Raw genomic sequence first — 27,536 nt, 5'->3', positions numbered from 1 at the left:
TGTCGAAATCTCGTTGCCTGATCTTTGGTGACCACAGTCCGTATCCAAGATGATTATAAAAGAATTAGGGGCAGGTGCGACGCATTGAGCCTGCTGTGCTATTCATTAGGGTCATGGCTGTTCTGGCCATGAAATCAGCTGCACTTACCTGCCTTTTCCTAATAAAGCTAAATCCTCCCATATATTTGCAAAAGCTTATCTAACTCTCACTTAAATATATTTAATGAAGCAGCTATTGGTTCTTTTGGACGGAGAATTCTACAGAGTCACGACACTCTGGGGGAGAAAAAAGCACTTTCTCCTCAATTGCACCCTATATGGATACCCCCAAACCTTGAGGCTAAGTCCCATCGTTAGAGTGTCGCCTAACAATGAAATTAACGTTCCTCTCTCTCTCTCTCTCTCTCTCTCTCTCTCTCTCTCTCTCACTCACTCTCTCTCTCTCTCTCTCTCTCTTTCTCTCTCTCTCTCTCTCTCATATCTATTCCTTCCATAATTTTGTACGTTTCTATCAGATTGTTTTTTAAACCTAAAGTAATTTTAACCAAATAAGCAGTGCAATTCTAACTACTGTATGGGGTAATAGCTTTGCTTAGCTGAAGCCTTTTAAAGTAACTATAGAGGTTGATAACTACACCGAATAACAGGGCCATTGAATGGATCCCTGGTTCATGCCTCAATTGTGATCTGGAAAGTGAACTCTAACTATTTCCTTGTGTGATGAGGTGTAACTAAGGAAACACCCTTGAAAATGTTGGAGCTCTGCTTTAGATTTATTGTTGGCTAATAATACCTGTTTGGAGGAGAGTACTTGAAGAGGTATCTCGTGCCAATAAGTGGAAAAGTGTACCAACGTTTCTACTCCTGATAACCATCTTTCAGCAAGTGCATATGAAGGGCGTGTTGTGTAAAGACGGAGTAGATTTGATGGTATTCCTTCAGCAAGTACCCAAGTTCCTAGTATATATGGGGAAATGAGTGACTGGTCATGGTTCTGATAACATGGTACTTGGGAGATTTAAGGCTTTGTGTTGCAAGTGCCCACGATACCAGCGTTCAGGTGCATTCTCCACCCAGCATTCGCCTGCAGAAGTGGATAGAGTCCTGTGGAATGGTCATTCAGGTGGCAGCCCTAAAAGCTCTGTAAGGGATAGCTGCAGGAGAGGCGCCTCAGAGCGTACTCTGGCTCCTGTCCCTTTGGGACGTCGGGGCAGGGGCGGCCTGCCTGATGTCCTGTGCCGGCTGCCCCTATCCTGACGTCCCACACCGGGGAGGAGGGGGGCTGTCAGGTGCGGGGAGTTGGGTCACCGGCTGATTGTCATCAGCCCGCCCCTTAGCAGCTGCTTTCAGGCAGCTGCATTCAGGTGCCTAGGAGGACTTCAGTGCTCCAGCGATTATCCCTCTCGGAGAAGGCTTAGAAAGTGCGTCTTGGAAGCAGCTCCTGGTCTTTCAGGTAGCCTCCCGATGGCTGCATAGGGATAGAATATACGGCTTTACATCGGGGTATTCTGGCCACGTGAAAGAGCCTTATCATGGACATGACAATAAGGGTCAAACAGCTGTTATCCTCAAAAGATTTTCTGAACAATGAACAATATCTATCTATTGTGGCTAAAACTAAGTTTATAAGGAATGCAGGAAGCAGTGACATAATTCCACCAGAATTTGAATTCAACATCTAAGTTCATTCAAGTTTATTGTCACGTGTCAGAATGTAGTGTTGGAGGTTGTTTTATAAGCAGACACGTGGACATCAGAATCAGAATTTATTGTTGTGAGCAAGTCACAAATTGTGTTGTTTTGTGGCAGCATCAGGTGCCAACATTTATATAATCCATTTTACAAAAATAAATAAAAAATAGTGCACAAATAGTGAGGCAGTTTCTTTGGTTCACTGATCATTCAGAATCTGGTGGCGGTGGGGAAGAAGCTGTCTTTGTGCCGCTGAGTGCTCGTCTTTAGGCTCCTGTGTCTTTTTCCCAATCTTCACTCTGCTACGAGGCCATGGTCTGGGTGGTGGTGGGAGTCTTGAAGATGTCCTCGAAGTAGTGATGTCCGGTGCCTATGATGTCGCAGGCCGAGTTAACAACCCTCTGGAGTTTTTTCTTGTCCTGGGTATTGACATCTCCGTACCAGACAGAGATGCACCAGCCAGAATGCTCTCCATGGTACACCTGTAGAAATTTTTTTCAATGACAACTCATCCAATTTACAAGCAAAGCAAAGGACAAGACTACAAAGTGCAGATTTGAGAGAGATCTACTGGTACTGAGCAAAGACAACAAAATGTAAATATTTTGGAGTTTATTTCAGAGTCTGATAACAGAGGGAAATAAACTATTCTTGGAACTAGTGGTGTGTTATCTCTTGCTTGCAAATGTTATCCTGAGGGGAAGGGTGTGAAGACTGAGAGCCACTTTTTCAAGGCAATGGGAGGTACAGAAGACTTAAATGGGGAGGAAAGGGGGAACTGGCAACCCTCTGCAATTTCTTGCCATCTTGAGTGGACCGGTTCCCATACCACGCAGTGATGCACCCTGTTCAGATGCTTCCAGTGATGCATCTCCAGAACTTGTGTGAGCTGCCCATAGACTTCTGTGGAAGTAAAAGTGCTGGTGCATTTTCTTGGCCATTGTATGGATGTGGGTGGGCAAGTCACTGGAGATGTTTCGTCCCGGGAACTTAAGGCTGTTTACTGTTTTCACTTTAGCATTGTTGAAGTGGATCTTCAAGGGAAAATGCTATATGGTGGATATTTTGCTTATTAAAGTTCATAATATGTTTTTGATACTGGGTGCAGGAATAAAAAGTATCGAGTGCCTAAAGGATTTATAATAATTTTGGATAAGCCTATTCTTTGTTATGTTTTGATTCTAACATCTTGATGGTAGACTAACAAGCTGCTTGTTTATTTTTCTTGTACTGTTCGAACAGATGTACAGGAGGTGTTGGCTGGTATTTAAGAAGGCCTCCAGCAAAGGCCCAAGAAGATTAGAGAAATTTCCTGATGAAAAGGCAGCATTTTTCCGGAACTTCCACAAGGTAAGCGTTCTCGCCTTACTACGTATGTGGGAAGGTGGAAAATATTAACGATAACTATAATCCACCTGTGTCATTCTTCATTTCTGGAGTCTGGCGTGAAGGAGAGATTGGTGGGTGCACCATGTTTGGGAGGACCCTTTGTGTTAGAATTAAAGTCCTTCGGTCCTGCAGCTGCAATAATTGATTTTGTTCTGAGTGCTGGCTTCTTTATCACTACAAAAGGTTAATTTTTCTTTTTGTTCTATGAATGATTTCACCCTTGTTTTGACATTTACATTTTGTTGGATTTTTACCAAACTTGTAAAAGGAAATAGCATGTGTTGTTTGTATATCTTGAAATTTGAGGAGTGAAGGCCTTCTTTCCCGGGGATGGGATTGTTGGGGTCAAAGTAGCGGGAAGGCCTCCAATGGAAATTACTGGTGTGGACTTCAAGTCTTCGTTATTCCTGAGGCTGTAAATGGAGGAGAACCATGCGCCATTTTTTCCCCCCAAAAATACTGATTAACAATAAATCTATAGTCAAAGGAAAACAGTGCAAAAAAAAAAGTATTTTTGCATCCTTAGTGTCAAATTGATGTGTTCATCCTGTGCATTCAACCATTAATCTTCAAATTTGCTACTTAGCACCATTGCCACTGTGCCCTCTTGTAGTTATTTCCTCTTCAAGTGTTTGAGAGACTTCTCTTCTGGCTTCAATACCCTGTATCAAAAGGACTCTGGCCTGTGGCCCTTCTTCACAGAGCTCTTGCATTGGCTGCACCAAGCCTCAATGCATCCCACACCATGGAGTAAGGCAACGTTGGCTCACTGACCTCTCCATGCGCTGGAAGACCAACAAGGTTCAGGTAGATTGAAGGGCATCTTTCACTGAGTTGAATATCTTTCAGCAGCTCTGGATGTCTGTCTCCGTGTGTGACCCCGGGAACAGCCCATAGATCAGAACGTCCTCCGTCGTGCTGCTGCTGGGGATGAACCTTTTCCACCCATTCTTAGCGAATCTGCATTTGGCGAAGGGGTGGCCAAGCTTCTCCATTCCATCACAGTCATCTCGAGGACAACGTGGGTGGTGGGTGATGCTCAGGTTGTGCAGGAAAGATCTGATGAGAAGGGGTCCTCTCACCACCAGTTAAGCCAAGTTTCAGTGCTTATTAGTGAGTCCTGGTGATGAGGTATTTTGCTAGATGACCTGAATAATATGCTTGGGGAACCACACCACCGTGTCCATCGAGCCCTCATCTCTCTGTGTCTGCAAGTCGCTCCCTTCTGTCTACTGCCTGCTGAACTTTTGGTGAATGGTGTTTGTCTGGAAAAACTTACATGAAGGATAGGTGGTGTGGCAAAGACTGGGACATTGCGCAACAGGACCAGGCACATCCTTCACAGTGCCTGGTACAAGTAGAATCTCAGCACATAGTGACATGGTGTCCTCATACTTTGGTTAAACACACAGCCTGATGCAGCCTACACAAAAGGTGGTCATCAGGATGAAGGCCACATTGGATACACCCTTGCCCCATTTTATATGATGGGGTGCACGGCAACCCTTTGGACTCATTATATTTTGGATCTCCATATGTACCGGAAGACTGCTCTGGTGACCTCCAGGCCAGATGTGCAGGGGATTGGCCACACCTGCATCATATATAGCCATACCGAGATCACCTCATACAATATTACAGCACGGAAACAAACCTTTCGGCCCTCTATTCTGTGCCAAACTATTTTTCTTCCTCATCCCACTGACCTGCACCCAGTCCATAGCCCTCCATACTTCTCCCATCCATGCAGCTGTCGAAACTTTTATTAAATTTTAAAATTGAGCTCGTATTCACCACTTCAGTTGACAGCTCATTCCACACTCCCACTACTGTCTTTTCCCTTTTCACCCTTAACTTATATCCTCTGATTTGTGTCTCACCTACCCTCAGTAGAAAAAGCCTGTCTACATTTACTCTGTCTGTCTCCCTCATCATTTTAAATACCTCTATCAAATCTCTCCTTATTCTTCTACGCTCCAGGGAATAAAGTCTTCTTAACCTGTTTAACCTGTCCCTGTAACTCAGCTCTTCAAGTCCCGGCTACATCCGCGTTAATCTTCTCTGCACTCTTTCTGTCTTATTGATATCTTTCCTGTAGTTAGGTGACTCAAAACTGCATCCAAAACTCCAAATTTAGCCTCACCAATGACTTGTATAACTTTACCATAACATCCCAACTCCAATACTCAATACTTGGATTTATGAAGGCCAATATGCCAAAAGATCTCTTTACAACCCTATTCACCTGTGACACCACTTTGTATTCCCAGATCTCTCCGTTCTACCACAATCCTCAGTGTCTTGTCATTTACCATATATATATATATATATCCTTTCAAACTGCAAAACTTCACACTTATTTTGAATTAAATTCCATCTGCCATTTTTCAGCCCTTTTTTCTAGCTGGTCCAGATCCCTCTGCAGGCTTTGAAAGACTTCCTCACTGTCCACAATTCCTCCAAAAAAAAATGTCATCAGCAAACTTGCTGATCCAATTTACCTTGATTTACTTGATGTCCAGTTTCTTCCCTGTCATAGAGAGGATGTGTCATGCCCACAGTCCCAATTTCTGGTGGACCTTCACAATCCATTTTGACGAAGTTTTGTTGCACACCTCGGCCTCCTTGAACCAGATCCCCAACATTAATCAGGTCTGAATGGCAGACTAGAAAGGTTAGTTCCTGAAGAGCAACACCTCACTCTTTTTCCGGTTAACCCTGGAGCCTGATGCAGTCTCAAACTGCGGACCAGTCGTGTCTGAACAACGTGGTCTATGTATAGAGGGCCTTGACCCAAGTGTTTCCTGCCTGGAATGACCATCATGATATCCTGTCAAAGGCCTTCTTCTGGTCTAAGCTGACCAAGATAGGTGTCCACCTCCCTGTCCTGCACGCAGGCAATGGTATCTTGAGGAGCAGGAGAATGTCAAAGATTTTTATGCACAGGCTTGTTCTGGGTGGATCACCTGGCCCAGGGCAGACTTAAACCTATTAGCGATGGCTTTGGACAGGATCTTGGAGTTAACGCTTAACGATGACATGGATTTCCAATCCTTGATGTCCTCATTTTCCATCTTCCACTTGTAGATGAGGAGGATAGTGGCCTTCCTCATGGAGTCTGGCATACTTTCTACCAGACACATAATATATTTGTGTACTTGTAAGTGTTATACACTTCTAGTAGGTCCGGGCTCACAGAGCCAGTACAACTCAGCCTGAAGGCTGTCTCATTGAGAATTTCACTCTCCTCCAGGCTCTCCTCCTTGATGTCATTGAAGAACCTCATCATAGAAGACAGGAAATTTTAGGAGTTCATGCTGCATGTGGCCTTACTGTTGTGCAGACCTCCGTAAAATAATCTGCTGATCCCCTGAATGCCTGTCTGTGAGGAAACGGCTCAGCCATCTCTTCCTTAAGGCTGTGGATCACAGAGCTCCCTCCATGAAACGTTTGGAAGAAGAAGCGTAAGCCTGTCTCATCCTTGCAGGATTCCGAGGTGTATAGAGAGGCTTGCCAGTTCTTTTTCTCTTGAAGTTCCTCACATCCATACTCTCGACAGCAGAAAGAGGAGCTGCTGCAGGTCAGTCTGGAGTTGCCTCATTTCCCTCTTCCTCTGCCTTGCTCTCCGAACACATTTAAGTGTAAAGAAGCTCTTGATGTTCTCATTGGTTCCTTCCCACCAGTTCCAGGAGGAAGGCAAAGAAAGGTTCTCCAACCAACATACTCCTTCTTTAGTTCCTCTACATCAGGGGTGTCAAACTCAAATTCACGGAGGGCCAAAATTAAAAACTTGGACTAAGTCGAGGGCCGAACTAAATATTTATTGAAAATTTTCAACAACATCTGCATGTTTTCTCTTCTTTCAACATATGTAATGTTAAACTTTTTCTTATTAAAATAAATGTTTAATAATAGTTTTGGATAAACTCTTTCCAGAAGCATTAACAAATGAGAAATAAAATATTCAATAAATAATATTTCTCTATAGAGCATTTGTCAAATGTTGCTAGTGTGCTGTCGAATAGTAAAATCTGAGGGCTATTGAGAATGTGGGAGAATAACATGATTCCTGAAACAATCAAATGGGTGACTGATTGTGGGCATGAACTCTAGCAGGGTTATTTGCCATGCCCTTTTTCCATTGGTACAGATATCCTTTGATTTACACACTTTTCAAGTTTTATGCTTAATGAGCTTGTATCCAGGTGCAGGACCATTTTTAACCAGGAATATATTTATCACTGTGACATGAAACTATTAGAAGATCGTTTTATCCTGAGATTAAAGTTCATAATACTTACTCAGGCCTGTGAGCGGGAGGGCGGGGTTTGCGGGCGATCGGGTTGGACAATGACAGTGCGGGGGCATCGGCTCTCGCTGCAGGGCGGCATCTCGGCGGATCAGCGGCCCCGTCCCCGTCACCGTGAGTCGCGGGTCGGCCTGCAACAGGGAGGGGAGTGGACAACGGTCCTGGCGAGGTCAGGCCCGAGGCCTCCGGTTCCGGGCGCTGGGAGGCAGCCTTGGCTTCCCCTGACACTGGCCAGGCCCCAAAACCAGAGTCCACGGTGAGACCCTGCAACGTAAACAGAGGAGGTGGGGGCAATTAGCGGGCTGACGCCAATGCATTCTGGGATTTGTTGTATTACTCTGCATGCGCTATACTGGCGCGGCGGCCAGTGGGCCACCTCTAATACATTTTTGAAATGATCTTGCGGGCCAAATATAATTATATTGCGGGCCAAATTTGGCCCGCGGGCCAGAGTTTGACATGTGTGCTCTACATCCTCTGGGGTCAGCAACTTCACATTCATCATCTACATTTCCCTTCCCACCTTCTGGTCCTCTTGTCAGTGTTGGAAAGAGGGAAGCAGGCAGTGGTTATTGAAGAGCCCCGGCATGACCATGATGACTTTTAACACACAGTCCATCTGAGACCAGATTGAGCCATCTGATCTTTACCAGGTGGGCTGCAGCTGTGCTCCACCAGCAGGTTTGCCGAAAGTGTCTCCATCAGAAGTTTGGAGGAGCTGTCCAGTCTGCTCTTGGCATTGCAGGATCATTCAACTGATGCAGTTGAAGTCGCTAGCCAGGACATTGCCAGAGATGATAGTAGCTGCTGGAAGAAGGCCAGCCTCTCCCTTCATGAACCATCTTAGGTACGGATGACAAAGAGGTATCCTTTGCACACCAGCTTAAGAAATAGGAAGATACCTGCTTCCTCCACCTTCCACTAAGCCTGTGGCTGGTCTCGTACATGAAGATCTTGATCCTACCCAAACCCAACTCTGCTGATCTCTCTAAATCAGTGGTTCTCAACCTTTTTCTTTCCACTCACATGCCACTTTAAGTATTCCCTATGCCATAGGTGCTCTGTGATTAGTAAGGGATTGCTTAAGGTGGTATGTGGGTGGAAAGAAAAAGTTTGAAAACCACTGTTTTAATCATACCTCGTTGACTAGTTATGTGCATGGTTTCATAACTCCAAAGTAAATGGGCCAATGACAATTTTTCTCAAGCAAGATATTTCAGTAACAATTGGGTCTAGAGCAGTGATTCTCAACCTTCCCTTCCCACCACTGGGTCAGAAATTTAGGGGAGAACCAAGGGAACCTTCTTCACTCAGGTTGGCGAGCACCTGGAGTGCAGCAGTGAGAGGTGAGCCGCTGGCAGTGTTTAAGAGGAGTCAAGGTCTTGTGATTGAAGTGGTGACACGTGGACATGGAGGGCCAGATTACATCTTTCTGTGCTGAATGAATCAGTTGCCATAATCTTTGGCAGCCTGCCATTTGCTGGGTCATCACTTATACTTTTAGGTTCTGGTAGTTCTAACCTTGTCATGATTTGTGGCTGAAGCTACCAGAAACTCCAACTGCTGATGCAAATTCTGTGACCTACATTTGAGACTGAATTTTAAATACGTCTTGAGAAAATGGAAGAGAAATAGCAGGAGAGGGGGAAAAGGGGTGTGGGAAAGATTTTGGGACTATAAGTGCCTCACTTTCCAAAATAATATGAATTAGCCCCATTTACCACATTTCTTAATTAATTTATATAATTTGTATCTTTGCAGTGAGGTTGAATTTAAGAATTAATTTTAAGCATCACATGATATATCTTTTTCATGGATTGGATTGAACCTAATCCAATTTGTGCAAAAAAATTTAAATTTTAAATCGAGTTGCTGCAGGAAATTTTCAGTATTCATGCTCATGAGAATAACGCAGCCTGCTTTTACATTAATAAACACCTCAATATTATCTCCGCTGAATAGTGGAGACAGATCATTGTGTAAGACTCACCCATGGAAGTGATGTAGGGCCAAAAGGAAGATTTTTAAAAATGAATCAGGGAGGTCAGGTGTGACTGAGAATAGGTCAGTTGCATCTTTATGGTTTTAATCTGCGATTGGGAAGCGATCTTCTGTTTTTATTCAGAACTGACGTATTTTTAACTGCAGTTGGAGACTGCCAGATTAAGGATTACAGATGACGGCAAATGCCTACTTGGATTTTTTTTAAACTTAGAGGTACCACATGATTGCAGGCCCTTCTGGCCCATGTGACCAATTAATGTCTTTGGAACATGGGAGGATACTGGAGCATCTGACGGAAACCCATGAGGACATGGGGAGAAGGTGCAAACTCCTTGTAGATATCGCCAAATTCAAACTAGGTCACTAGCGCTGTATTAGTGTTGTGTTAACCGTTATGCAAACAATGCTGCGGAATTTGCTGTTGATTTAGGACAGTGAAGCGACTTTACAGTTGTTCGTGGAATGGTTTGAAACAAAATTTGGCAACTAGCTGTGAAGAGAAATCTTTGGACGGGGACAAAATGGCAAGTTTTAAGGGGCAATCATAGGAGGGTAAATTCAGGATGTGAATTCCAAAACTTTTGATCCAATGCTGTTCAAGGCACAGGGCAAGTAAAGCAGCAATAATATCATTCAATTGTAATGGTATAAAAGAAGGGCTTTCACCCATTAAGTGTATGCTGGCTCTTAGCAGAGCAATACCAACCCAATCCAATGATTTTACCATCAAGAATTCTCTTTCAAATGCTATCTGAATATCTTCTGAAAAACTCTGAAACCAATTTTTTTTCAAAAGGTTTACTTCCTGAAAATAATATTGAGGAATATGATAGAACACTTCAAACTGCACACACAGATTATTTCAGATTTACTGTATCGTCTCGGAAGTTGGAGAAACATTAAATTGACTTTTATTGAATTTAGCATGTTTAATAGCATAATGATGCTGACATATTGGTTAGTTTTTAAATTAAATTTTTAAGATTTTTTAAAGCTTAGATATACAGCACAGTAACAGGCCCTTTTGGCTCACGAGCCCATGACACCCAGTTACACTCAATTGACCTACATCCTCTAGTACATTTTGAATGGTGGGAGGAACCCGGAGCCCCCAGGGAAATCCCACGCAGACACAGGGAGAACGTACAAACTCCTTAGTCAGTGTGGGATTTGAACCCCAGTCCCAATTGCTGGCGCGGTGACAGCGTTGCACTAAACGCTACACCAACTGTGCCGTTCCAAATGTTCAATTGACCTCAAAAAGTTTTTCACTGATTTTCCTTTGTACTCAGCATCTGATGCCTCTCACGTCAGTGTACAACAATAGTCGGCCAGCATTGATGGATTCCAGTTGACCTGATACTACATTTCCATGGTCGCAATGTCCTAGTGAAACCTTTCACTATGTTCGTCACTAAGATCAGCAGGGAACAAGTCCAAGTGTGAATGGAGAAAATGAATTTTCAATGACATGTTGAACTTCATGGTTTTGTATATTTGAAATAGACAAAATATGACAGGAAATCACAAAAATAGGTTACAGCTTAAACTAAATGGTAGTTGACAGGAATATTTTAAGATAATTTTCATGATCAGCAGCCCAAAATCCATAAAATTCACTCAAGAATATTCAGGAAGCAAAATGTTTGTTGTCCAGTGCTTTGTTGTCACCACCCTTGTGGGCAGTGAGTTCCAGAGCCTGACTAATCTCGCAGTTTACAAACTTTTCCCTTAGAATTAGGGGTATGCAGGAGGTTATATGAGAGGGGTGCATGTTGTAATTTACAATGACAGATTCACCTACTGGAATGCAGAAGGAAACCAGAGCATTCAAAGGAAACTCTTGCAGTCACAGGGGGAACAAGCACATTCGCCTTTGAGTGAAACACAACATTTTGCGGATTCTGTGATTGTAGTTAAGAGCACATGGAAATGCTGGAGGAACATGGCCAGTCTTGCAGCGTCTAAAGGAGGTAAAATTATATTACCGGCATTTCGGGCCTGAGCCTTTCTTCAAGGTATAAGCAAAAAACAGAAAGGCATAACAATAAAGACTGGCCGGGAGAGGAGTCCAGATCAAGAAAGTGTTAATTGGATATGATAAGAGGAAAGGTAAGAATTGATTTTGACTCTGTGAAAGGAGAGAGAGAGGCAGAGCTGGGGAAAAGGGAAAGAAGGAGGGGCATTTAACGGAACTTGAAGTCCATGTTAATGCTTTCCAGTTGGAGGGCCCCCAGATGAAAAATGAGGCGTTGTTCCTCCAAATTGCAGGTGGTCACAGTCTGGCAGTGCATGAGACCATTGACAAATATGTTAGCAATGGAATGAGTCGGGGAATTTAAATGGATGACCACTGGGAGATCCACACTATGGCGGTGGACAGAGCCAAGGTGCTGAACCAAGTGATCTCCCAGTCTGCATCCAGTCTGTTCGATGTAGAGGAGACCACGACGGGAGCACAAAATGCAGTAGATGACCCCTGCAGGAGTGATGTGTTGCCTCACTTGGAAGGACAATTTGGAGCCCCGAATGGTATTGAAGAGGGAGTTGGGGGCACAACTTGGGCAACTTCTGCAGTCACAGGGGTAGGCCCCAAGGGGACAGTTAGTGAGAAGGGAAGAGTGGACACAGTCAGAATCAAGATTGAACCCATTTCCAGCGGGGGGGGGGGGGTGGGGGAGGGGCAGCAGCTCCACTCTCTGCACCACTGCGATTAAGCTTAGAAGAAGCAGTGCTGCTTCCTGGAGAGGTTGCTGTGCTTTCAAGCTCTGTCATCTCCGCAGAATCTCCAAAGCCGCGACGCTCCAAAGCATCATCTGAAAATATTCATTGCCTAATCTTGATTTTTCTTCCAAGCTTTATAATCCTTTGAAAATGTTTCTCTGCTCTTTAGATTAGATTCAACTTTATTGTCATTTTGCCCAATAAAATAGAGACAATGAAATAAAGTTAGCATCCAACCAGAAGTTAGAAAATAGTGCTATATGCACATAACTAAGTGCAAATAAAATCAAGTGGATTCAGCAAGCAAACAATTATAAGTACTGACCATACTGTGATGAGGACGCATAAACCCAGCAGCAATAGATATTCACCAAGACAAATGGTTACTTAAACAAAAGTTGCTTTTAATGATCTTTAAACATGAAAACAGAATCACTCTTTAACTTATCACTATTAACTTAACTAACCTAACAACCCCCTTCTAATTCTAAGCATGTGTGTATGTAATGTGTGTGTGTGTGTGTGTGTGTGTGTGTGTGTGTGTGTGTGTGTGTGTGTGTGTAAGTTCAGAAAAATTCTTTGATTCACAGTCCAATCTCACTTCTCATTCCTCCAAGTTCACTGGTTGCAGGCAATTCTTATACTGTGCACAGAATTTAACATTTATGAAGTTCACCAGGCTTTGGTGCTTGAAAGGTAAATGGCTACCACTTAGGAAGGTTCTTGTTGGTTTACAGAGAGAGATTTGTTGTTTGCTGAACACCCACAACTGAATCCTTTTTAATCAGCCACTTCAGTGTCTTGCCGAAGAAACTTGCCCAATCAGGGTTCTCCAGATGATAACCTCTTTCTTTCAGGCCACCACAGAGTTCCTTTTTTCTTCCCTTATTTCAAGTGGCAGCTAGTCCTCTCCTCTTACATGAACCACAAGGGCTTTGACCAGGCTGAACTAAGCAGTCACAACCCATCTTCCAAATATGGTTTTTCCACAAGCTTGCCAGCTTGTCCTGTTCCAGTCCCAGCAGCTGGTGCTGACTGTCAAACTGTAGAACTGAATTCTCTCTCACTCACTCACTCACTCACTCACTCACTCACTCACTCACTCACTCACTCACTCACTCACTCACTCACTCTCTCTCACTCACTGTCTCTCATTCTCTCACTCTCTCTCTCCCTCACTCACTCTCTCCTCACTCTCTCTCACTCTCTCCTCACTCTCTCTCTCTCCTCACTCTCTCTCTCACACTCTCTCTCTCTCTTAGAACAGCAAGTTCCACTTGAGACTGCCTGTGACTCCGACAAGTTCTTTCATCTGTTGCCTTTTTGTAAACAACAATCCATTAGTGACGTCTCTTGGGCAGTCTCCAAAAGCTTTTGCAAAGGCTCTTGGCGCCGGCCTGTCTAGCATGAACAGAGCTCCATTATTAAATAAGATCTGTTTTAAAGTGTTTGTATGTGGCCTACTCTAAAAAACGTGCCCCAATTTAACTACCAAAAACAGATTTATATACAATACAAACACAACATAATCTGTCACAGGTCAATGTGAGTGCAATACCACTCAGCATGGTGATTTAAGGTTTTGGAGGGTCACAGCCTCGGGACGAGAGGGGGAAAGCTCTTTTTGTGCCTACTGGTTTGAGACCGAAGACTCATGTAGCACCTACCAAATAGGAGAAGAGTAAAAATTCCAAGGTTTGGATGTGATGCATTCTTGATGATGCTCTTCACCCTGTCCAGGCAGTGTTTCTGATAGATGTTCCCAATGGTGAGTAATTGGATGTCGATAATCTGCTGGGCAGTTTTCACCACCCGCTGAAGTGCTTTATGGTCCGATATGAGACAACTGAGATGCTTGAGGTAAGTATGCTCTCAATAGTACGGCGATAAAAATCCACCAGTGTCCTGGGACGGAGGTGAACTTTCTTTTTAAAAAATTTTTATTTTTCACACTATGAACCATATTGACCAAAATACACATTTCCCTCTTGAATATACATAGTGTCATTTTCTCCCCTTTTCCCCCTCCCTTCCCTCCCTCCCCCATCCCCATCCCCACCCACTCAACGTTCAACATATATGATACATTAAACCAATTAAACAATGTCATCACACAACGAAAATAAACAAGAAATTTGTGTCATCTACTTTTACATACTAGGTCAGTTCATTTCATCTTCTTCTCCTTCTGTCATTTTAGGCGGTAGAGGTTCGCGGTAGGACTTCTCTGTTGTGTTCCATGTACAGTTCCCAAATTTGTTCGAATACTGTGATGTTATTTCTTAAATTATATGTTATTTTTTCCAATGGAATACATTTATCCATTTCTATGTACCATTGCTGTATTCTCAGGCTATCTTCTAATTTCCAGGTTGACATAATACATTTTTTTGCTACAGCTAAGGCTATCATCATAAATCTTTTTTGTGCTCCATCCAAATTGAGTCTTTATTTCTTATATTACTTAGAAGAAAGATCTCTGGATTTTTTAGTATGTTGCTTTTTGTGATTTTATTTAATACCTGATTTAGATCTTCCCAAAACTTTTCCATTTTCTCACATGCCCAAATTGCAAGTACTGTTGTTCCCGTTTCCTTCTTACAGCGAAAACATCTATCTGATACTATTGGGTCCCATTTATTTAACTTTTGGGGCATGGTGTATAGCCTGTGTAATCAATTATATTGTATCATGCGTAACCTCGTGTTTATTGTATTCTCATAGTTCCGGAGCATAGCTTTTTCCATGTTTCATTCTTTATGTTTAGATCTTGTTCCCATTTTTGTTTGGGTTTACAGCTTTTTTCCTCATTCTCTTTCTCTTGCAGTTTGATGTACATGTTTGTTATAAATCTTTTAATTATCATTGTGTCTGTAATCACATATTCAAGATACCTATCAGATTTTTATCAAACAAGGGAAAAACCAAATTGGACCAGATTAGAGCTAAATAAAATAGGGGAGAAGGTACCTGAACATATACTATATAAGTGGGATGAAATGCTGGTGCAACATAGGAATTCACCAGTACTGCACCATCTGCTCAACATATGGAAGAAGATTCACATGGAAAGGAATAAAAAAATTATCAACTACCAAAATTAATATTGACGCAAAATCAACTAATCCCATTCACAATAGACAACCTTTCCTTTAGAGAATGGGAGAGAAAAGGGATCAAAAGAATAGAAAATTGTTTTTTGGGAAATAAATTATTATCTTTTGAACAAATGAAATGCATATATGGTATAACTCATGGTACAATGTTTGCATACCACCAACTGAAAACCTACTTGAAGGACAAATTGGGAAGCAGGCTGAGGTTACCAGAAGGAAGCAATCTTGAATATGTGGAGGTGAACTTTCTTGATGCTCCGCAGAAAATAAAGACGCTGTTGCATCTTTTTGATCAGGATGGAGGAGTTCAGGGACTAGGTGAGATTTGGACACCAAGGAATGTGATGCTTGATACACATTGCACCACAACTCCATTGATGTAAATAAGGACATGAGTGTGGCTTCCAGCACACCTGAAGTCCACAATGATCTCCTTGGTCTTCTGATTGTTGACTGTCAAGTTGTTGTCAGCACACCACGCGACCAGGTGTTGGAACTCGTCCCTGTAGGCCATCTCATTATCCCCTCTGATCAGGCCGACCACCGTGGTGTCATCAGCAAACTTGATTATTGATTTAGATCCATATTCTGTAATACAGTCATAGATGTAAAGGAGTACAGGAGAGGGCTCAGCACACAGCCCTGGGGCACCCCAGTGCTCAAGGTGAGAATGGGGGAGAGGAGATTGCCTAACTTAACAGATTGGGGTCTGTTCATCAGGAAGTCCAACGTCCATTTACAGAGTGATGAGCTGATACCAAGCTGACGAAGTTTGACAATCAGTTTAGAGGGCATCACAGTATTGATTGTCAACTAAAGTCAATGAACAGCATTCTGACATAAGAATTGGAGCTGTCTAAAGGGGTCAGGGCAGAGTGATGTACCATGGAAATGGCATCCTCAGTCGACCCGTTGATATGATAGGCAAATTGATGTGATGGGCAAACAGAATTTCAAATGTGATAGAGCCAGTCTCTCAAAGCACTTTGAAATGATGGGGGTGGGTGCAACTGGACGGAAGTCATCAGACACGTGGCGATGGGATGCTTCCACACTGGCACATTGGTGGCAATCTTGAAGCTCATGGGAACAACCATCTGGGCCAGGCACACTGCACTCCAATTTACCATGATCTGTCTTTAAGAGGACTCTTTGTGTTTCACTTTTGCCACTTCTCCCTTTTAAATGGCATGGAAAATTATAAGGGACATTCATTAGGGTAAGACCAACAATTAATGAATGGAATGGTTGGGTGAATTTTATTGTTCATAATGCCTCCCCAAAATCATCAGTGAAGGCTGTCTCCAAGGAGTTTGCACATCCTCCCATGTCTGCATACTCTGGTTTCCTCCCGCACTTCAAAAATATACTGGGTATGTAGGTCAATTGGGTGTAATTGGGCCGCACGGGCTTGTGGGCCAAAAGGGCTTGTTTCTGTCCTGTATGTGTAAAATTTTAAAAAATTTAAATTTAAAAAGAAGCCAGAATCCCTTGTAAATTTTAAAAAGATAAGGCTTCAAATATAAATATCGAAGAGGAGCACGGCTTGAGACCAGCTAAATGAAGGTTTCGAGTAGGACTAGACAGAAAGGTAGCTTGGCATAGATGAGAAGGGTTGAAGGGCTTGTTTCTGTGCTGTAGATTCAATGGTTCTATGGTTCTGTGTTGGAATAGGCACAATGCCTGCCAGGTGTTTCCACGCTATTACCTTCATAGAGCTATTTACCTGATTGGGCATTGCAGAAAGGTTGAAGCTTTTTTGAATTAATTTTCATAGGGAGCCAAAAAGACAGGATGATTCCCTCATTTTCTTTTCAATCTTGTTTCTTTTAATTCTGGTGAAAGAGTAAAGAGTTCACGAACCATGAGCGGCGCGGTGGGCACAACAGTTAGCATAATGCTAACAAGTCCAGCGACGATTCGAATCCCGCGTTGTCCGTAAGGAGTTTTTTCTCCTCGTGTCTGCGTGAGTTTTCTCGGAGTGGGGGGGGGTGCTCCAGTTTCCTATCACATTTCAAAAAATAACCAGGGTGTAGGTCAATGGGGTGTAAATTGGGTGGCATGGACTCCTAGGGCCAAATTGACCTGCTACAGTGCTGTATGTCTAATTTTTTTTTAAATTAAGGAAATATGATATAATTTGTTGAGATTATCCAGCATTATCCTTATACAGTATCTAAGCCCCACTTGCTTCTGTGTAAGATCCTTCATCTGATGTGTGATCTCTCTGCCACCACCCCAGATGGACTCATCCAAGAGAGTACTCTTTGGTGCTCACACTTGGAAACTTCATTGCATGGATTGACTGTTCATTTCTTCAATGAGCTGAGCCATCAAAAGATCCACCAATCATTTCAGTGCATGCGAGACAGGATTTGTTTAATTGGCTGCTTGATGGTCAGCAAGGGTGTAGTGGGCTGACAGGCCTGTTTCTGCACTCATTAACTGTGAGTTTAATTATTTCAGAAGGAGGCATTCCTTGTGATGCTTAAAATTCCTGACCATTTCATGCATTTTGGTTGATTTTGGCCATTTGTTCAGCTTGATGCTGATGAAAAGGAACATCCAGTGAGAGCAATCAAAGTCAAACCCCTGCTCTTACATTTTCACCTCATTATGACTGGTGCTACCAAAAAAACAGCACAATAGGGCCTTGTCAGTTAGCGGCAGCTTGAAAGGGTCCAATCTGGTCAGTGTGGTCCCTGCCCTACTTCAGAGGTAGTCAGGGAAACCAGTTAAACTTAACCAGGTCGCATACACCAGTGACATGAAAACAAAAATGGCTGACACAGGGAAACCCCTGGATGAAATGCCTGCTGCTATTGGGGGGGAGAGAGGGGTCGCTGCCGCGGTGGGGGAGCCGCGAACTGCCGCTGCTGTGAAAGCCACTCTGGTTGTGACAGGTCAACATTCACGGCAGCAGGACATTGCTTTGGGGTGGTGGTGGCGCGATCGACAGGGTGGACATTGATCGACGGTGGGGGTCGCAACTTATGGTGGGGTCACGACTGACTGGGAGGGTGGTGATTGACGGTGGGTGGGGATTGACGGGGAAGGCGACTGATGGCCAGTGGGTCCATTGAGTGCGTGACGCATCACTTACTGTGTCATCGTGGGGGTGGCATCCCCCTTATTTAATGGGTTGATCCCCCTGCAGCTTAAAAGATGCTGGAAGAGGGCAGCTTAAATGTGCCTCATGTTACTGCAGTGAGTGCAGCTGACCCCTTTTTTTTTAACGTGTACAGCCTCCTACCATTGGAAGTCAGTCAGCCTAAACTCCCTGAGAATGGAAGGCTCCATTCCTTGATTTCTATGTTCAACATCTGTTAGAAATCTGCTTTCCATCACAACAGAACTCTGTCTAATTTTTATTTTTATTTATTTTGGACCACTGATTCCTAATACAGTCTTTCAATTAAAAATCAGTGGTTGTGCAAATTGTGCATGCTGCCTTCAGTTCTCTTGTACTCTGTTGGAAAATGTGTACAGTAGGACCGCTTGGTGTCTGGCACTTATAGGGATTTGTAGATTCTGGATAAGTGAACATTTTCGGTTGCTCGAGACATCGTGATTGGTGAACTAACTGCGAGGTGTGCCAATTTTAAACCCTTTTGTTAATCTATTCATTTTCTGTGATTCTTTTTGCGGTTTCTTGAGGCTGGTGGTTGCTTGAATTCCAGATAACTGTATTAAACTTGACTGATGGTGATAAATCATACTTAGAGCCTGACTGTGGCTGTGACAAGCACCGACAAGCAAATGGAACCACGATGAGAAGAATGTGGCTGCAAGAGGGACAATATTTCTGGTTACTTCAAGGGGATAAGAAAGAAGAGGTGTGAGGCAATATTGGTTAAAATCAATTACAGATGTTATTTTGGAAGGGTTGTCAAATGCAGTTGTATGGGTTGATTAAAGACAAAATGGAAACAACCACTTCATTGACTGTGAACTATAGAACTCAAACAATCTGAGGGATTGTAAGCAAATTTCTTACAAGCGCAAAAGCTTGTTTACTTTCACTACATCAGCATGACCCCTCTCTTGTGAGGACGCATATAAAATATTTGAAACTTCCCCTAGAATCTGCCTCCACATTCAGGGTACCTTTATGATCATGCAAAAGACTGCAGTAGCGTGGAGCAGGAACTCGATTGGTCGAGTGGCACTGATGGCGGGGGGGGGGGGGGGGGACAGTGGGACAGGTGGCATTTTGGGGTGAGATCCTGCATCAGAACCCAACTAGTCCAACTATCCTTCATTAGCCTCGCCCTTTTCAATTTCTGCAGCATCCTAAATTGTCCGTTGAGTTTTACCTGGCAATATTTTTTTACCTTCTCTTTGCCCTCCTAGCTTTTCGACCCAGTAACCAAACATGAAATGGCAGAAGATGAAATATTGAAGAGCATGCAATCTCTTTAAAAATTGCTCAGATAAAAATATCTGAGAATATAGAATAATTCTATTTTTTTTACATGATCATAAAATCGCCTTAAAATTTTCCTATCACATACCTCTTTTTAGGTATAACATACTTTTGTGATTTCCAGTCACTATTTTTTAACCTGCTTCAAGCAGACAAAAGTATGAAGTGCGACATGTCATTGAAATTTCATTTTCTGCACCTGCACTTGGATGATTTCCCTGGTGCAGTCAATGATGGACATGGTGAAAGGTTTCACTAGGGCATTGCGACCATGGAAAATTGGTATCAGGGCAACTGGAATCCATCCATGCTGGCTGACTATTGTTGGACACTGACACAAGAGGCATCAGATGCTGAGCACAAATGAAAATCAGCTCAAGATATTTTAGGTCAGTTAAACTAACATTGTTATACCATTAAACATGCTAAATTCAATAAAAATTCATTTAACATTTCTCCAACTTCCTACATGATACTGCAAATCTGAAATTATCTTTGTGTTCATCTTGAAGTTGTCTATCATAATCCCCAAATTTTTTCAGGAAGCCAAGCTTTTTAAAAAAATTATTATTATTGGAATCTATTCTGGGGCGAGTAACAGCCTTTATTTACAAGAATAGATGCAATTCAGGTAAAGTCAGCATGGGGTTGTTAAGGCAATGCTCTGGGTGATGGAGTTGATTGAATTCTGAAATTAGGTAACATTGAGAATGTTACCTGCATTGATGTAGCCTATTGGATTTTAATAAAAAGGTGGTCAAAAAGCTTATGGGATTTGAGATCTAAGCGCACGTGGGTGTAATGTGTATGTAACTTCAGAAAATTTCATTGGTTCACAGTCCAATCTTACTTCTCATTCCTCCAAGTTCACTGGTTGGAGGCAATTCTTATACTGTGCACCGAATTTAACATTTATAAAGTTCACCAGGCTTTGGTGCTTGAAAGGTAAATGGTTACCACTCAGGAAGGTTCTTGCTGGTTTTCAGAAAGAGATTTGTTGCTCCAGGACATCCACAACTAATGTACTTCCATCAGCCACTTCAGTGTCTTGCTAAAGAAACTTGCCCCTTCAGGATTCTCCCGATGATAACCTCTTTCTTTCAGGTCACCACAGAGTTCCTTTCTGTTTCACTTATTCCAAGTGAAACATTAGACAATTAGACAGCCAGTCCTCTCCTCTTGCATGAACCACAAATGTTTTGAGCAGGCTGAACAAAGCACTTACAAACCCATCTTCCAAATGGAGCTTTCCTCAAGCTTGCCAGCTTGTCCTGTTCCGGTCCCAGCTGCTGTTACTGACTGTAGAAGTGATCTCTCTCTCTCTCTCTCATATATATATATATATATATATTTTTTTTAATATTTATATATATATCACAAAGCCTGTTTGACTCTCTCTCTCTCTCTATCACAAAGCCTGTTTGATTCTCTCTCTCTGATTGCAAAACCACATGATCCTCTTAGAACAGCTCTAGTCAGAAGGTGTTACCGACAAGCTCTTTCATCTGTTGCCTTTTTCTAAACAACAATCCATTAGTGTAGTCTCTTAGGCACTCTCCAAAGCTCTTGCAAAGAGTGTTGGCCCTGTCATGTCTAGCATGGGGCAGAGCTCCAGTATTTTAAATAAGATCTGCTTTAAAGTGTTTGTATGTGACCTACTCTAACAAACCTTTCCCAATTTATCTCCCAAAAACGTATCTGTCACAATGTACACAAAGCATCAAGGCAGATTAATACGATTGTTGAAAAGTCACTCAGAAAGCTCTACTTTGAGTGAAGACATCAAATGACAGGGTAGGGAGATTTTTCTAAAACTATATACTGCGCTAGTTAGGCCACAGTAATTAGAATTTGTACCTGCCCCACAGGAAAAAGAATATCGTTTGCATGTGATGTCATATACGTACTCTGACAAGAAATTTGAACTTTGAACAGCCTGAGTACTGCAGTCAGTTCTGATCACCAATTACATGCTCCCAACCTGAAACAATTATGTACATTCTTTCTCTGTTTTCCCCATCCATTAACCAAACCTCAGCCCACACAACAGCATAAAGCCTACGTCAGCTTTCCCAGGCCCAAGCCATTCCCTGAGATCTGTCCTGTTGATGATTGCCAAGAGTGCAGAGGAGACTTAGAGAAATGTTGACAGCACTGAAAAGTTGTAACTTTCAGGAAAGAATGATGAGGTATGCTGCTTTTATTACAAATAGAGGAGGCTGAGGTGTGATATATGCGAGATGTTTAAAGTTATGAGGGGCCCAGATTAAAAAGTATCCATTTCCCTGCGGGGGGGGAGGGGGGGCGCTGTCAAAATTCAAGCTGAAGAAATCTAAAGGAGTTCAGGAGGGAAAAAAAGCATAATTCAGAGGTATCATTTACTGACAGAAAGGATGGTGGTGGCAGAAACGCTCATGACCATTAAACAGAGCATTGATACCGAGCTGAAGTATAATTTGCAATGCATTTTTTTTAAAAAGGGGGGATAGGCCATTCAGCTCCTTGTGGCTGTTTTTTTTAAACACTGACACAAATTATCTGGCTAAATTTGCATAATTCCTAATCATTAAAAGAAAATACATTACTGCCTTGCACCTTCACAGTCAGTTTGTGGGGTTTGGTATGAGGATACCCCACTCCTCAGAAAGGAACAGCATGTGCGTGGATGGATGTTAGGTGTGTAGTGGTTACACAGGTCCAGACCCACCCTCTCGACATCCTATCCCGGATCCAAGCATCTATTACAAGAACCCACCCAATGGATGTACAAAGCTTATGTCCCATAAGCTTTCATCTGATTCCAACTAAGATAACTGAGTCTGAAAATTTGTACACTAACATAAAGTATTTAGTCCATAAAATCTCTTTGCATGGGATGCCAATCTGCATAATAACTGCTTTAAAACACCAAAAGTTTTAGATTTGAATAAGAGATGACCCATAATTGTAGCCCTCCTGGGACCCGGGTGTGATTACTGGGGCAAAAGTGCTGGAAACACCTTTCAAATTGCAGGGGGAATCGACCCATTAAATCGCCAACCCGGCAATTTTAAGCGGGACCCCACCCCCGCAACAATGCATCACACACTCACCGGAAGTACTGGCAGATATTCGGGCGCTGGCTGTCCGGTGACGCAAGCACGCAAGCGCTGACGTCACCGGAATAAGTGGGTCAGCCATTTTTCTGTTCAAATCGCCTGTGGACATGACCTCGGTAAGTTTACCTGGGTTCCCTGGCAAGGACCTGGTTAGGTTCAGAAGGGGTTGGACCCTTTCAAACTGCCACGTAACTGGGGCTCTAACCGGGCAAATTGCCCAGTTAACTCCATTTTAGACGGCAGTTTGAAAGGGCCTACTATTTCTTTGGCTCATTGTAGTCTGATGCGGTTTTGGTTTCTCTGTTATTTTAGCTGCCGGGCTAACAAACTATATTGCAAAAGGCTACAGTTTGGGCTGAAAAGCAGTCTGTGAAAAGGAGAAGGCAGTTTTGATTAGAATTAATGAGTTTACTTTTTTCCCCTATTGATTGTGATTTGAACTTTTTTTGAGACTGCAACATTATCGAAAACCCAATGAATTCCAAATTACGAGCAAAATGAAAGGCTGCCGTGATCTGTCTGAAGATGAGGTTGTATGTCACTGTTGGGCTGGAATTTAAGTGATGCAAGAAAATCCAGTTTCCTTGCATTACCAAAATGTAGATGTCACAGCTAACATCAATAAATGAATGGCTATTTGTGTCACTGGATGGGGGAGGAACCACTAAGCTGGCTTTGCTTTTATGCGCGGAGTGATCATTTTTTTTACCACGAACTGCATTAAGTCATCCAAGTGCCTTCTGCTGTTGGATGCAGAAGTTCAGTCTAATAACGAGATCGTGCTAAAGGGAGTTTCTCGTTTTGAATTTTGTCTCATGCCAGTAAAATATGGTGCAGCACAATAAAGGTTTGTTCTTGATTTTATGCCATAAACTGAAATACTCTTTCTCTCATACTGTAACGGGCGCCAGACAACATGAATAGTGAGACTTTGACTGCCTTGCGGCAAGTGGAAAGCAATTTCATGTAAAATTACATGTTCGGTACTATCTTGAGACAGAATTAGACTGGGCCTAGTCTTGTTCACTGCCCAGCAGATCATTTACCACCCTCAATGAATTGCTGCAAGGTTCCTGAGCACTCTGCGAGCAAGGAAAGATAGAATCTTGGGCCACTCAGCCAAGCATGCCTGTGCTAATCCTTTTGTGATTTGTACCCCCTCCCCTCTCTTTTGCTTCTCTTTCTCCTATTGTTAAGGGCACCGGGTCATGCTCACGGTGACTCTTTGTTTGCCTTGTGGCAGACAAAAGCTGAAGTATATCATGTATATTACATTCTTAATGTATAATTACGTGATAAAAAAAAGGAACCTTTGAACCTATCCGTCGTCATTGTCCATAACGTTGCAAGTTTCTTATCACTGAATTTCATTCTGAATCCCGATTAAGTTAATCTAATATTGAATTAGCTTTTACAGAGCCACAGTAGATCTCTCGACTCAGTTGACAATTGTTCAAGTGTTGGTCCTGAGAAAACTGTTTCCATTAAATACAACACAAGTATTAGACTAAAAGCCTTATAATTTACTAATTTGTTCCTCTTTCAGAAGTCGGGCCATAGTGACTTCTTTCTTCCTAAATTGAGACAAATCACATTCTTCTGTCCTGTAGAGCTTCATATTATTGTCGACCATACCTGTAAAAATATTTTTCATCTTGACTTTAATATTCTACTTGCACTTTGTTCCATTAATTTCCATCGGCTAGAGCAGCCATCCTAAATCTTCTTTGGCTATGGCCTCCGAAAGACTCTGATCAAAGTTTATGGGTCTCCTTCCCCGTGAAGTTGTCCAGCTTTGGCTGCTTCCATTCTTTTCTCCTGTCAGCAACATTTAAAAAAAAATATTTGTGAGGTGAAACAAAAACAACACTTTTACTTAATTTGCTGTGGCCCCTAGCCTAAGGCCCCCCTGGCCAATAGGTCATTCCTTGATGCCGTTCAGTGGGAGGCCCACAATAGTTTACGTTGGCCTTTAATCTTGTACCTCGTCAGCTCTTGTGTTTCAATGCACATGTATTTTTTTTAATGCATCCTGCTCTTCATTTTCCATTCTGTCCTATAATAGGGCACCGTAGCAGTTAGCCCAACGTGATTGGGACCGGGGTTTGAATCCCATGCTGTCTGAAAGGAGTTGGTATGTTCTCCCCTTGACTGCGTGGGTTCTGGGGGTGGGGGGGGCTCCAGATTCATCCCACCATTTGAAACGTTAATTGAGTGTAAATGGGCAGCATGGGCTTATGGGCTGAAATGGTCTGTTATCGTGCTGTGTGTCTTTAAAAAAAAAAGTTCTGCTCAATCATTTGTAATTTATTTCAGCAACAATCTTCCAAGTCTGCCTTTTCTTAATTTAAAACTTCTCCTGCCCAAACTAAAGATTGCATTCACTAACACTGCGGTCACTGTTAATTGTGCCCACCCTGCTGGAGCGTCGGTGAGCTGAGCATTGTCGGAGGGCCGAGCAGTGTTGACGGGCCGAGCAGCGTCGACGGAAGGAAACGAATGGTCAGCGTTTGGGTCCCACTGATGCTGGGTGTTTAGATCCAGATTCCAGCATCTTTTACCTTGTATATAAATGATTTGGATTGTGAAATAGATGGCTCTGTATCTAAATTTGCAGATGATACCCAAATAGCCGGTCGGGTGTGTGATGCTAAAGGTGTGGAAAGGATGTAGAGAGACTTGGATAGATGAGGAGAAGGGGCAAAGAGGTGGCAGATGGAATACAATGTTGGAAGGTCATGCACCTTGGTTGAAGAAATAGACCAGAGAACACTACAGCACATAAAACAGGCCATTCGGCCTTTCTCATCAGTGCTGACCACCGCTTCGCTAGTCCCACTGACCTGCTCCCATTCCATTACCCTCCAGACCTTTCTCATCCAAGTATTTATCCAATCTATTCTTAAAAGTCAAGATCGAGCCTGCATTCACCTCATCAGATGGCTGTTCATTCCATCCTCTCACTGCTCTCTAAGTGAAGAACTTACCCCAAATGTTCCCCCTAAACCTTTCACCTTTCATCTTAAAGCTATGTCCTCTTCTCAATCTGTGGAAAAAGCCTACTCATATTTACTCTGACTATACATCTCATAATCTTGTAAACCTCTATCAAATCTCCTCTCATTCTTCTTCACTCCAAGGAATCAAATCTTAACCTGTTTAATTTTGCCCTGTATCTTAACTTCTGAAGACCCAGCAACATCCTAGTAAATCTTCTCTACACTCTTTTGATCTTATTCATATCCTGCCTGTAGTTAGGTGACCAGAACTCCACACAATATTCCAAATTTGGCCTCACCAATGTCTGAAACAACTTTAACATAACATCCCAATTCCTCACCTCAATATTTTGATTTATAGAGGCTAAGATACAAAAGCTTTCTTTACAAACCTGTCCACATGCGATGCCACCTCCTGGGAATTATGTATCTGTATTTTCAGGTCTCTTTGCTCCTCTGCACTCCTCAATGCCCTACCATTTACTGTGTATGTTCTCCCTTCCAAAATGCATCACCTCGTACTTGTCTGCATTAAACTCCATCTGCCATTTTTCATCCCATTCTCCCAGTTACTCCAGATCCCTCTGCAAGCTGTGAAAATCTTCCTCGTTGTCCACAACCCCAATCTTTGTGTCCTCAGCAAACTTGCCACAGATGAGGAGAAAATTCAACATTCAGAGGTGCAAATGGACTTGAATCCTCGTGCAAGATGGCCTAAAGGTTAACTTCCATATTGAGTTGGTGCTGAAGAAGGCAATGTTGGCATTCATTTCTGAAGGAATACCATACAAGATCAGAGATGTAATGTTTGGAATCTATAAAACTCTTGTGAGACCTCATTTGGAGTACTGTGCACAATTTGAGCACCTCATTTGAGAGAAAACGTGCTGACGTTAGAGAGGGTTCAGAGAAAATTTACTGGAATGAAAGGGTTAGCACATGAGGAACGTTGTCAGTTCTTGGACTATGCTCGTTGGAGGGGGAACCTCATAGGGACATTTTGAATGCTAAAAGGCCTGGACAGAGGACATGTGGCAAGGATGTTTCCCAAGGTAGTGGTTTCTAGAACGAGGGCACAACTTCAGGATAAAAGGGTATCAATTTAAAACCGAAGTAAAAACATTTCTTTAGTCACAAGGTTTGAGTCTGTGGAACATGTTGTCACAGGCAGCTGTGAGGGCAAGGCCATTGGGTGTATTTAAGGCAGAGATTGACCGGTATCTGATTAGTTGGGGCATCAGGGGTTCTGGGGAGAAAGCCAAGGATTGGGGCTGAGTGGGAGGATGGATCAGCTCATCTACTGTTAGCTGGACATTCCCTTATCATTCATTCATTGATTAATTTAGACTAAGCTGACATAGCCTTACCTAAAATCCTTCAGCATCCTTGACTACATTTCTTGCCACCCTAACTCCGGTCCGGATGTGATCCTATTTTCTCCATTGCTCCATCTTCACTGCATCTGTTCTCAAGTAGACGCCTCTTGTTCGAAGGTTTCTGAAATACCCGCTCCTTCTGGAAGCCTGTCTTTACCATTGATGATGGAAACCTCTCACAAGCTTTCTCCATCTTCCGCTCATCTGCTTTCACTAGACCAAAGACTGGTGGAGTTCCCTCGGTCCTCGCCTTTCACCCCACTGGCCTTTGCATCCAGCACAACTCCTCTGCCAGCCCCATCCAATACATCCCACCACTGCTCAAACCTTTCCCTCTTACGAGCTCGGATTTCCATTTCTGATCCGAGAGTTTCCATTAGTAGTTTGGAGAGATGACCAGTCC

The 27,536-nt window shown here is 42.8% G+C and overlaps 1 protein-coding gene across 2 annotated transcripts in view; it reads left to right on the top strand.

Annotated features, from left to right (window-relative positions):
• Positions 1-27,536, top strand: part of dok6 (docking protein 6) — a 517,340-nt gene that overhangs the window by 277,830 nt on the left and 211,974 nt on the right. For both annotated transcript variants that reach the window (XM_069920396.1, XM_069920395.1), the window contains one exon: positions 2,935-3,042. In XM_069920396.1, the coding sequence (XP_069776497.1) occupies positions 2,935-3,042 (108 nt within the window). The remainder of the gene's footprint in view (positions 1-2,934; positions 3,043-27,536) is intronic.

Source organism: Narcine bancroftii, chromosome 2 (assembly GCF_036971445.1).
Source record: "Narcine bancroftii isolate sNarBan1 chromosome 2, sNarBan1.hap1, whole genome shotgun sequence".
NCBI lineage: Eukaryota > Metazoa > Chordata > Chondrichthyes > Torpediniformes > Narcinidae > Narcine > Narcine bancroftii.
The sequence above is the reverse complement of the archived record's forward strand: the minus strand, read 5'-3'. Positions and strand labels throughout refer to the sequence as shown.